Source organism: Neovison vison, chromosome 7 (assembly GCF_020171115.1).
Source record: "Neovison vison isolate M4711 chromosome 7, ASM_NN_V1, whole genome shotgun sequence".
NCBI lineage: Eukaryota > Metazoa > Chordata > Mammalia > Carnivora > Mustelidae > Neogale > Neogale vison.
In genome coordinates this window covers 139,009,835-139,022,665 of record NC_058097.1, presented here as the reverse complement: position 1 = coordinate 139,022,665, position 12,831 = coordinate 139,009,835, and the positions used below count along the sequence as shown (strand labels likewise).

General features: G+C 36.3%; 1 protein-coding gene across 8 annotated transcripts in view; it reads right to left on the bottom strand.

Annotated features, from left to right (window-relative positions):
- Positions 1 to 12,831, bottom strand: part of DLG2 (discs large MAGUK scaffold protein 2) — a 2,052,576-nt gene that overhangs the window by 1,548,536 nt on the left and 491,209 nt on the right. Inside the window, exon 1 of one of the 8 annotated variants that reach the window (XM_044258408.1) lies at positions 3,188 to 3,409. The exons of the other annotated variants lie outside the window; for them this stretch is intronic. Coding sequence (XP_044114343.1) covers positions 3,188 to 3,217 — 30 coding nt within the window. The 5' untranslated portion in view covers positions 3,218 to 3,409. Of the gene's footprint in view, positions 1 to 3,187; positions 3,410 to 12,831 lie in introns of those variants that run through there. 8 annotated transcript variants of the gene reach the window in all.

Genomic DNA, 12,831 nt, shown 5'->3' with positions numbered 1-12,831 from the left:
CCGCAGGGAACCTGCTTTCTCCCCTCTCTCTCTCTGCCTGCCTCTCTGCCTACTTGTGATTTCTCTCTGTTAAATAAATAAAATTAAAAAAAAAATTGTGTGCTACTCAATAAAGTGTTCTGTATTGAATTCTTTCCATATACCAGGAATTGTGGTAGGTACTTTCTATTACCACAACATCACTCGCACTCAGATAATACACCTTTTTCACAGATGAGGAAATCAAGGCTCAGGGAGATCAGGTTAAACAACTTGGTAAACCTTACGCTAGTAATTGTCAGAACTACAGTTTAAGTCCAAGTCTTGCTCTAGAGTTCTACTTTTCACGCTAAGTCATGTTACTTCTTTTTCTCAGTAGTGACATCTGTGACAAAAGAGTGGAAAGTGAAACTGGACAGGAACAGTCAAATAAAAGAGATGACTCAATCTTCTTTTAAAGTGAGTTTTCTGAACATCTGAAAAGACCTTGGGATCCCTGTGGCAGAAACTCTGTTTTTGGTTGCTCTGATTATTTCCTGGCCTAAAAGATTTTACCCCAAACCTGAGGGCAAATCAGTCTGACCAGGCGAGTAATTAAGACAGTAAGCAACCTGAGTTTTATGGGTGAGATCTAGGATAGGATTATTTTATCAGAAGGGTTAGATTATTATGAAATGTGTCACAGTCACTTCTTTTTTATATGTAGAAAAGCTAAAAATAAAAACACTTCTCTGGTATGTCTAATAGATCCTTTTATAAGCCATTATACAGTGCTTTGTCTTGATTTGTCATAATCTCTCCTCTCATTAATCTTCTAACACCCATTCTTAGGAATGTGGAGCAGAGACATGAAGAGAAATTTACTTCCACAGTGTAATAGAAGGACATGGGTCCAAGTGGGACAGTAAGTGCCTTTCATGCCAACACAGGAAGAAAAGAGAACCAGGGGAAGTATTTATGTTTCCCTGCCAGTGAAAACTTGGACAAGGGTGATACTGAGATGCACTGTAGGTGAGGTGGAGCCCAGGACAGATCAGGATAGTTAGGAGTTCCAGTCTCACACAGAGGTGCCATAAAGGCAGACTTGAAGAAAGCATCTCGGCCAGAGTAGTTAGAAGGTAGACTCATTGCTAGAGAAGAATGAGATGGAAGTTGAGCTAAATTAGAATTAAAATTTCCAAGTTGTTGGTAAGTGTCCTATCAAAGAGTCCCAGGAAAGTGTGGCAAGGACATCCCCAGTGCACGGCCACTTGGGGAAAAATAAGAGAGTACCAATGGTAGTAGGATTTGGGTGGACAGGATTTGGGATCTGAAGCTGGCCAGGAAGGCTCTCACTCATATGGAGCTTTTAAATCAGTCATGCATTATTTACTACCATCATAATATAAATTTGTTGTAAATATGTTTGTCCTATAAAGATGATATGTGTACCACCCTAGAAATATTCATGAATATAATTCAGAAAATTCATGAATTCTCATACAGGTGTTTGTCCTGTTGAGTTGTATAGTTTATATGATAAACCAAAATATTAGAATAATGACATGTATGTCTGATATAGCATTTAAAGTAGAATAGTAATTTTTCATTTTACCAGTGGTCATTAATACTTTGTTAAAAGAATATAAAGCACATGACATATTTTCTTAACTAGATCATGTTTTCCAAATTGAGGAAACTAAGATTTCAGTGTCCGATTTAATTGTTTAACAAATTGTTCAATACAACAGATTATAGTTTGGGTTTGTAATTAATAACTTTTCATAACTTATTTTTAAAGTACTAATTATGTTAATTATGTTTCACAGTATCTGCAGTTATTATGATTTGGAGATAAATGAAACACATGTAAGTCAGACCTGACAGTAACCACTCAAGAAAACTAACACTGACTGTAATATGTCAGTGAAAGTACAACACGTTTAAGAGACTATTTCCTTTTCTAGAAAACCTATGGAGATAAAATTTCTCACTTAGCGTTTTGGTTTTTTTTTTTTTTTTTAGTTTGTTCTTGCTGACTTACCTGGAAAAAACTGAATTGGATGGTTGGCAACTTTTAAAAGTAAAATAAGGTACTAATGTAATTTTGAGGCTGGTCAACTAACCCCAACAGAAATTTTTAGGCTTCAGCTCTATTGACATCAATGAAGCTGCCATGTGATACTAGGTCATGCGGGAAGAGATCCATTAAGATCTTTTGAAATATAATCTGGAAAAGAACTTGGCTTGTGGCTTCAAAATTAAATAATCTTTTCTTTAGTGGTCAAAGGAGATCACAGTGGGAAATCTACACTTAATGAGTCTTATGCACTAAGCTATTGATTTTGTCATGTTTAATGGGTGTCTAATCAATGTGAGATACTAAAAGATATAGCTCAAACTAACTCATGGTGTGCCTACATGCAAAGTGAAAAAGGAAGCTGATGAATAAGTATATTTTAATTAGTTCTTTAAAAAAATAATAGTAATTTTAAATAACCAGTGTTTATGAAATTTAAATATCTTATTTTGAACTGATGACAGAATAAAATAAAATGCATTCGAAATTTCTAGGTCTTTTCTATAAACCTACAGAAGGAATGCCTATTGATTTTATTCCAATCCCACTTTTATTTCTATTTCTGATAATGCAAATATTTCATTTGCTTCTAATCAAAATAGAATTGGTTCAACATTAACTATTGTGTTTGTCTGTTTATTTTAAATTAGGACCTAAGAATATTTTTTCCTTTAAAAAAATCACTAAAATACAGAATGTCAGAATTCTCCAATCAGAAACAATACGTCAAGGCACAGTAAAGCTGATTGGCTTCTTCAAGCATAGGAGACATGGTTTTTAAATGAAAAGATAATTATCACACTCAGAAAGACTACCCTTATATGTTATGTTAAAATGATGTGTAAGCTATACTACTACTATAGATATTTTAATATTGAGCTATAAATAGAGGCAAAAGCAAATCCTTCCCGTAAAAAACACAGGCAAATTCCCCCTTTCATTTGTACAAACACACAATATCACTAAAGAAGTTGAAATCAAATAAGGATAGGACCCTTAGACCATCATGGGGAACAAAATGCCCAGCAAAGTACATTATACTAATCATTTTATCTCATGAACTGACAGCACCTACCAGAGCTGTTTAATTACAGGACCAGAATAATAATAGAAAAATGCTGCACACAACAGCCCTGTTTCCTATCCTACCTTTGTGGTGACAATGCACAGGCAATCCATCCTGGATCCCTACACAGGACTCAGTACATGGAAATCACACCAGCAAATCAGCAAAGGTGAGAAAAGCCTTTTGATAAATAGCACACAGAGAGAAGCAGAGCCAGGATTCTGCACAGACGGCTTTTCCAAGGGGGCCCCTCATGGGAAACTGGAGCCCTCCTCCATACAGCTCAAAGCAAGCAGGATTCTCCTAGGCACCGGAAAATCCCCTAGAAATCAGCTCCGGCAAAACTTCCCGGTGGCTTGCTGGGCTCCGCGGCTGCATGGTCCTTTAGTGGATTCGGAGATCGGAACGAGGCTCCTGAGAGTGCCCCGCACAGTTCTATGGTGGAGAGAAGTGTTACACCAGGCACCAGAGAATCACATTTCAGCTCTCGTTCTTGTTTCTGAATTCTGATCTGCTGCTTCAGTATACCCATAAGAGCTGCTTTGCCAAAGTCCCCCCTTTGCTGCCTTCGTCTTTCCTACTAACAACTCTGAGTAAGCACAACACAAAAAAACTACCCGGCCCATCTATCAAAGGGCTGTCGTTTTGCTGCCAGAACAGCGGCTTTGGATAATAAAAAGCTATTTATTATGAACATGATTCCCCGGGAGTCTAAATGACTCGAAAGATATGACTGAAAAGCTACGGTGCACGCAGTGCTGAATACATCACATCCCAACTCACTTGCAATTACAAGGGCAGCTTCTTACAAATGACTAACAGCTGGAAAAGGAAAATCGGGCCAGGGACATTAAAAACTGCAGATCTGGAGGTTTAACTTAGAAAGATTAAATTTCTTCTTTTCTTTCCGTACCTATTTGTGTGGTCACTGACGTTGTGAATACACAACCTAAATATTTTAAGAAATAAGTATATTATAAAATTGGGGTGACAGGAGGTTCCAGCGTGTTTACAAAAGTTCCACATTCTGAGAGACAAGAAATGAGTTCTTTTCCCGAACTTTTTCCTCCTCACTGGCTGCCTGCGGGCACTCATTATGTGGGCTGAGCTTTGTGTTCCCTTCTGCAGCATTTCAACAGCCAAGTGATTAACCTTCCCCTCCCCTCAAGTCCCTCCCTATCTTCCAGCAAAACTGCTACACAGACTGCCTTTGAGATGTTTGAAAAGCATCACTCTGGATAATAATATACTTTTCCTTCATCCTATTAGACACATAGACAAAGACAGACGGGAACAGACAGAAAGAAACGGGTGCAGAGAGAAGGGGTGGGGGAATTAGAGAGAATGAATGACAGAATGGAAAGCACTACCTGATCAATAAAAATGGAAAATCAGTGCCTCCTTTTGCCTCCTAAGAAAACGCATGGTCAATTAGATCACTGAGAACATTAAGAATAGGGACCCATGCATACTGTGATTACCTCTTTAAGATACCAGTAGAACCATTCCCCACCTACCACAAACACACACACACCCTCATTTTTCATTAAAAAAATATAGTTTCTACAATAAACAATTTTAAAATGGGATGAACATGCAAAATTAATCCACCTTTCATGAATTATTCAGGTTCTAACCTTGATATCTTCCCAATTGTTAAATAGATGAGTGTCTTAGAAACTGACATGTCATTATTCTACCAAAATGAATGCACTTTCCTACAGATTTTTTTAAAATATCAAAAAGTTCATACCAAATCAGTTATGTGTTCAGAGGAGAAAAGAAAAAAAGGAGGTTCAAAAACTTTTTTATAGTTATAAAACTGTTATGCTACTGGTGTAATAAAGTTCAGATTATTTCCAAGTTAACACAAATAAAACCCAGGTTCTGGTCCACTCAATTAGGTGACTATCGTATGGTTCAGCAATATCAAAAGGTTAAAAAATCATCACTTTGACTATTTACTTCCCCATTTATTACATTATAATAATAATTTAACTCATTACTTCCTAAACTTGTTTCCAAGTATATATAACATCATGTCTTTGAACTTTACCAGGTTTCATTGTTTCTGTGACACAAACAAGCTATCCAATATGCAACTGATTGACTGACTGCTATATTCATCCTCAAAATCATTAGGCTTTATGTTCCTACAGCACTTTAAAGTTGATAAAGCATTTGTGACATTCTTACCACCTTGAAAATTTAAATGACTTCCTCAGGACAATTATGTAGTAACTTATTGCAAGTCCCAAGTTTTGTTGGTTGTGATCGTAACAGAAACACTCAGGAACTAGAGAAAGGAAATAAATCATGTAGCAGAGTAAGATGGATATTTTACAAGGTACCCTTGTAAGAAAGGTATCTTTGGAACCATATCCATTTCCCTAGAGTAGAGAAAGCTAAGATATGGACAAACTGACATAGGAAGCTTGACTAACCTTCAGCCTGACTAATCACAGATGAAACACTCCACAAACTGTAAAGGTCTACAGAATGAAGGCAACTCATCTAGCATAGCTTCTGGCATACCACATACACTTCCGAAGTCATTCATCTAACATGTGTTTTGTTTTGTTTTGTTTTAATATTAGTTAACTTAGTATCTTTTTAAAAATAGTTTATTTATTTATTTGACAGAGAGAGAGATATCACAAATAGGGAGAGAGATAGGCGGGGCAGGGGGTGGGGGAGTAGGCTCCCCCTGAGGAGAGAGCCTGAGGCGTGGCTCCATCCCAGAACCCTGAGATCATGACCTGAGCCAAAGGCAGAGGCTTAACCCACTGAGCCACCCAGGCACCCCTAACATGTGTTTATTGAGGGCTTGCTATATGATTTTTGGATTAATGATTGTATCCCTTACTAGAACACGGGCTTTTTATTGGCAATTTTGACTCTATATTCCCTTTGCCTACTGCAGTATCTCATTAACTCAACAAATGGGCTTCACAATGTATGTATTTATGTGGGGACACAAGGGTGAGTAAAAGCTAGCCAAATTCCTGCCTACAAATGAATCAACTAGTACAATACAGCAAGTACTTAGGGTATTTGAGAATCACAACACAGAGGCATTTAATCCAGAATAGAGGAGCCAGGGAAAGCTATACAGAGAAGAACCTTGTACTGAGTTGAGAAGGATCCACAGGATTAGCTAGGAGTTGTGAGGAAGAAGAATGTAATGCACACTTTGTATTTGAAAAAGAAGTAAATCAATACTGTTTTTCATCTTTATGCAAGCAGCTTACACATACACATCCAGTGGGTTTCCATTAAATAAAAGCACTTTAAAGCAGGCATTTTACAAACAACATGCAGCCTCTGCTGGGGAAAAAATAGAGCATCATTCATGTAATGTTCAGTGAGTACAAATGTGCTCTAAAAGCATGTGGAATATACATGTTCTATAATCATTAGGTTGTGTTTACCACATGTGATTAATTGGACAACATTTGAATGTTTAGATAAAAGAAAATAACTAACATTTTGAAGTATAGTTCTATTTAGGCTGCAGCTTTCTACTTTGTGTATACCTTGCTCTCCATTGATTTTCCTCAGATGTAAAGATGATAGAAGATAATCCACTTCTTTGTCTCAAGGGAAACATTCTTTTATTTTTAAAATTAACAAGGCATCAGCTTGAAGCTTTTCTTTCTTTTTTTTTTTTCTTTTCTTTTTACAGACATAGAGCTCAATTGGGTCTGTGATTTCACAAGAAGTATTTGCCAAGATATAAAGCCACAGCCTGAAAATTGCTTTACTTGATTTGATATTCCTTCAGGTTAATGATACCAATCCAGGAACATGTTGATTCTAAGTAAAATCTACTATTGGAGGTTTGATATCAGAAAATTACTTTTATAAATTACCTGTACTAAGCCTGTATCCTAACTATTTATATGCATTACTTTATTTTGTTTTTTCCCCCCCATGGGGGGAAAAGAGTCTGAGTGAAAAATATCCTTTGCTTATTCTCCTAGAATCTAAACCCCTCGAGTACAGATATAATGCAATTCTCTGCCACCTAGCATGATATCCTTATTTAAGAGGTACAAAATAAATATTTGGGGAAGGAAAGAATGATCACAGAATCAGTTATGTTGTTTATTTTTTTTTGATAAGAGATATTTTTAACCTATGATATATACTCTTCATCTACTTGAGAACCATATGTACAGATAGCTATCATTGATAGTGAGATATATAGATATATGAATATATATATATGAGAGACTATATATTACATGTATTGTATATTTAAGAAATAGATTGGTTTTATATATCTAAAGATATATCTGAAGATATTTGCAAATACAAATATTTATATTTATTATATTTATATTTGTCATGTGGCTATTATCAGAAGTAATGTGGCAGATACTTTATACATACAATCTCTGATGGTCACTATACCCTTCAAAAAGGAAATACAACCCCTGTTTCGTGCATAAAGAAACTGAAGCTCTCTGAGATTATGTAACTCACCGTAGGTGACACAGCCCCTAAGTTACTCCAAACCAGAATACAACGTGCTTTCCATACCCCAAAAACCTGAGGCAGTTTCTACCTCGCTGGGTGGGTCCAACCTCACAGTGAGACACACAGATGGGAAAGGCCTTCTCCAGCAGAAGGTAGCTTCGACTCTGTGCAGACTAATTACAAACAACTTGCATTCTCCCTCAAAAGACAGGCACATCTCTGGGCTCCTATACTGAGGTCATTACGGCTTATAAGGGCCTTGGGAGTAGCCCACAAGGAATAGCCTCCAGTTAGAAAGATTAGCTCCAAGGGAAATAACTGAAGAAATCCACCCACATGGACCGCCATCCCGTCTGTCTGTTCTCCATATACTCAGGACAGCAGGCGCACAAATGACATCTGCATAGCTTGTTAGCTTAGTAAAATAAATAGACTTCAGGCAGATCATGGCAAAATGCCTGCCCTCATTTCCAAACTCTCCAGAGGCAAATAGGAAATTAGGATCAACTAGAAAAGGACTGACTTCTCTAGACAGTTTCCATGATGAAAAAATATCTGGGTGGTATCACATCTTGAAAATGATTTAGGAAAGGTAGGAGTCTATGTATTCTGTGTATGTTAAGTATGTAGTTTTCTTTGTAAGGCACACATAAATATTAAACAAAATTTTTGAAGGAGTCAAATATTACCACCAGAAATCAAGAAGTGTTCATTTTTCACCTACTTTTCCACAATGGTTTGCATGTCAGTTTTGCTCATGTAAGTGAATTGAAACATATGTAACTGATAACCATGTAAACACTCCCCCTTATCATCATCAAATTGAAACAATCTTTGAAATTTAGATAATTACACGTGGTATACTATAAATGATAAAAAAATTCAATAAAAAACCACTGCCCTAAAAAAAAAAGTTTATATAAAGTTTGTTGAACAGTAAGTACATTCCTTATAAAGCTTAATTTTTCATACTATTATACAATGCTGTGAGTCGCATAGAGTCTAATAATCCCAATAATTGTGCATAGGCCACAAATCTGGAAAGCTATATGATCTGAAATGCTATTTGGTTTTCAAGTTGATTTAATCCCCTCTGTAGTATTTGTTAACTGCCCTTCCCACACTACCTTTTTACATCCCATCACACTGGCCTGCTATCTGTTCCTCAAACATAGTGTTTCACTCTCATTCTTCCTCATGGCCTTGAATTTGTTGCTCCCTCTGTCTGAAACCCTCTTCCCCTGGGTTTCCCTATAGCTGTCTCATTTCTCTTCATTAAAGTCTCTGCTCAGATATTAGCACTTTATAAGACCTTCCCCAACTGACCTCCTTAATTAAATTACATTCCCTTCTACCATTCTCTATTAAGTAATCCTATTTATTTCCTTCATAGGAAACATCACAATCTGAAATTATCTTCTTTATTCATATTGTACCACATCCTTTATTTGAAATGTATTCCTGGGAGCAAGAAGTTTATCTGTTTTGTCTGTGGCTGTATCACCAGTATTTAGAACAGTGGCCAAATGTGTAGCAGATGTGAAAGTCTTTTTTGAACGAATAGTAAGATGTATCCCAGAGAAACTTTTTTTTTTTTTTAAACAGTGTTAAAATCAGGATACAACATAAGATTTGCACTCTATCACTTTTAATATAGCTTGGTTTCTCAATATGTGTTTACACTAACCATAGTATTTACAAATACAGAAAATAAAGAGTAATTTTCAGATTTAGCATTAACTTTTTATTTGGCAGGCTGTAATTAGACACATTCATATACATATTCTCATTGAGTATTTACAACCAGTGAATTAAGTATAATTTTACAGGTGACGAAACTGAGACTCAGAAAAAATTGACTTGCTCAAATTTATATAGCTATTCAGTTGGTAAACTAGTGCATGGTGGGCACGCTACTGACTTAGCAGATGAACCAGGTCATGAAGCTTGATCATCTAATGCCAAGTCCCATCCCGTCTTCGGTATAATGCTGATCTGATGTACTTTCAAAATCATTAACTCATCTATCCAGGTAGTAAATACCATAAACTTCAAATGTTTGGTTTGAGGGCTCTATATCTGAATATTCTCTGAACCGTCAGTGTATGGTTTGCTGTTTTCAAACATTTGTAAAGCAAAACAAAACAAAACAAAAACTAAGTTCCTAAATACAGAAATATCAAATGACCAGAATATCATTTCTGTAGTATTTGTGTTGCTTCAGAGGCAACTAGTAAATCAGTAAATTGACATTTGGATTGACTAGCTAAAACTGCTTTATGAATATGTCAGAGTTGGTAATACAAAAACCTGATCTCCTGCATTACTAGTAAAGAAATCTAGTCATTGTTCTTTAAAAGGCAGAACACTGACCCTGAGGCCTTACAAGATGCTCAAAGATAAAGCACAATATCTTCAACAACCAGAAAATGAGGAGTAATTACATTCTACCTTTTACGTTAGTAAACCAAATTAGCCAGAGTTAACTACAGTATCTCATTAAAAAGAAAAGATTATTCCAGATACTTAGAAGTTTACCATTTTGCTTTCACTGACATTAGGAAACAGAAAATACACTCAGTACTAAAATGGTCTGAATATCATGAGTTTAATTTTAATAAATAACTACATAATATTTAAACTTGCCCAGATGAAGTGAACACCCTGTGAGGTGGTAAATATCCTATAACTAGAGGCTTTCCAGGAGAAGATAGATTCTCCCTTATAGGGCAGTAGTAGAAGAAATTTAGGACTGAGCAGAATCATTACTTCAAATTACTATTAAAATTACTTATTTGTGGAGCATAACAAATAGCATGGAGGACATGGGGAGTTAGAGAGGAGAAGGGAGTTGAGGGAAATTGGAAGGGGAGATGAACCATGAGAGACTATGGACTCTGAAAAACAACCTGAGGGTTTTGAAGTGGCAGGGGTGGGAGGTTGGGGTACCAGGTGGTGGGTATTAGAGAGGGCACAGATTGCATGGAGCACTGGGTGTGGTGCAAAAATAATGAATACTGTTATGCTGAAAATAAATAAATTTAATTTTAAAAATTACTTTAAATCCTGAGTCTGTGCTTTTTTCAGACTGGGGGCAATCAGTTGGTAAGCCTTGCTGTGTGGAACTTGAAGTTGATATGGGGTGGGAGTGAGAGGATGATTCTGTGGGATTTCTGAACTTAGTTCTCCAGGAAGATTAACTTGGAACCATTTTAAAATAAGGACCATGGAGAGCATCTAAGGTACCTATGTAAGGCAAGGAAATCCCTATTCTGTTCTCATTCCTTAAAACAAACAAACATAAAAATCTTCTTCCCCATGGCTGAGTAGCATTAAGGAAAAGAAGATTCCTTATAAATATTGTCAAGGACAGTAAATAGTGAAACAGAGACAAGTTGCAAAGTTATTCTCAATCAGAAGGTGCAGTATTTAACAGAGTACATTAACAGATATATTTTAATTTGAAAAAAATTAAGGCAATGTTGGGATTCTCTAACAATAATTTTCCTATTCTATCAAAGTGTTATAAGTGTATTATAACTTAAAACATAATTTATCTAGTCATATTAGATTAAGAAATTGAGGCATAGATTGGCCAAGTGATTTGTCCAAGAACTCCCAAATAATCGAGTACAAAGACAATGACCCAAGATCCCTGGCTTCTAATTATGACCTACTCCTACATCATGCTTCCTTTTCAGTCTGATAGTTTCTGATAGTCAAATTTCTCTGCACCCAATTACCTCTCTGTTCTTGTTAAAAGGGACCTAACTTTATGTCCCATCCAGTGTAGTATTTGCATAGTATCCACTTAATACCTTCACCAGTTTTAATTCACAAGATTAGCTCTTTTCTGCTTAAGAAATTGGATTTAAAGTACCAAAGACCTGGGGCACCAGGGTGGCTCAGTGGGTTAAAGCCTCTGCCTTCGGCTTAGGTCATGATCCCAGGGTCCTGGGATGGAGCCCCGCATCCGGCTCTCTGCTCAGCAGGGAGCCTGCTTCCTCCTCTCTCTCTACCTGCCTCTCTGCCTACCTGTGCTGTCTGTCAAATAAATGAATAAAATCTTTAATAAAAAAAATTAAAGTACCAAAGAACCAAAACATTATCTAAAACTTAAATGCTTTTAGGAGACATTTGGTTCTCCAGTCATGTCTCCAAATGTAAACAATAATCAGAATATTTATCTATCAGTCCTTTCATATAAAACTGTTTCATTTGTTCCTTATAATGGCCCTACAAGATAGAGACTACTTACATTTTACAAATAGCAATAGAGGCCATTTCATCTGCTTGAGGTTGCGTGACTAATTAGTGGTAGAGCCAAGATATAAACTGTGATCTCTGACTGTGGACCTTATTCTCTTTTCACTCTATCACACTGTCTTACTTTGACATCACACTTGGTTCTTAACCAATTTTTCCAACACTCTAATAATACTTCCCCTTAGCCACCATTATCTCAAATTTAAGACGTCATTATTGAATTCATTCTGCTTGTCCATTAGGCAACCTAAATATCCCCATTTTCATTCTGCTAACACCCATCTCTCAAATCTACTTGTTAACCAAGTCTTGTCAAATTCCCTCCTCTCCCAGTGATCTGATTAGAAATCCTCATTGTTTCTCACTAGGATTCTAGAAAACTGTATCTCCAGACTTCACCTTTTGTTTATTAGATTTAGTTGAACACGGAGCATTAGCCCTAAAAGATACTTCCACTTATTTAAGATTGCTCAAAGGAAATAATAAAATAAAGGAACCACATTAAATTTAAAATATTTCTTTATCAGTAAATGTCTAGAATTCTCATTGATATCTTTATTTTCATTTCCTAATTTTAATTTTCTTACTAGATTTATAAAATTTCATGAGTTCTGGAAAACACATATATAATAAATTTTGCAAATTCTATTGCCCTTTGTAACTTCAGAGTTTTCCACATCATATGACAAGTGGCATGATTCGTAAGTCCTGAAACTGGAGCAAGCTAAAGTTTGCAGTTGAAAACACTACTTTGTAAAAGAACAGAAATCAATTGTCTAAACCTCAATGATGGCAAAAAGCATCTCCAAGCATACTGAAATTCCACTAAAAGTATAACAAAAATGGGGTAATTTTCCCTGCTGAGCAAAGATAAGGAATGTAAATGGAAGTTATTTCTAGGGCACCTGGATGGCTCAATCAGTTAAGCAGCTGCCTTTGGCTCAGGTCATGATCCCAGTGTCCTGGGATGGAGCCCTGC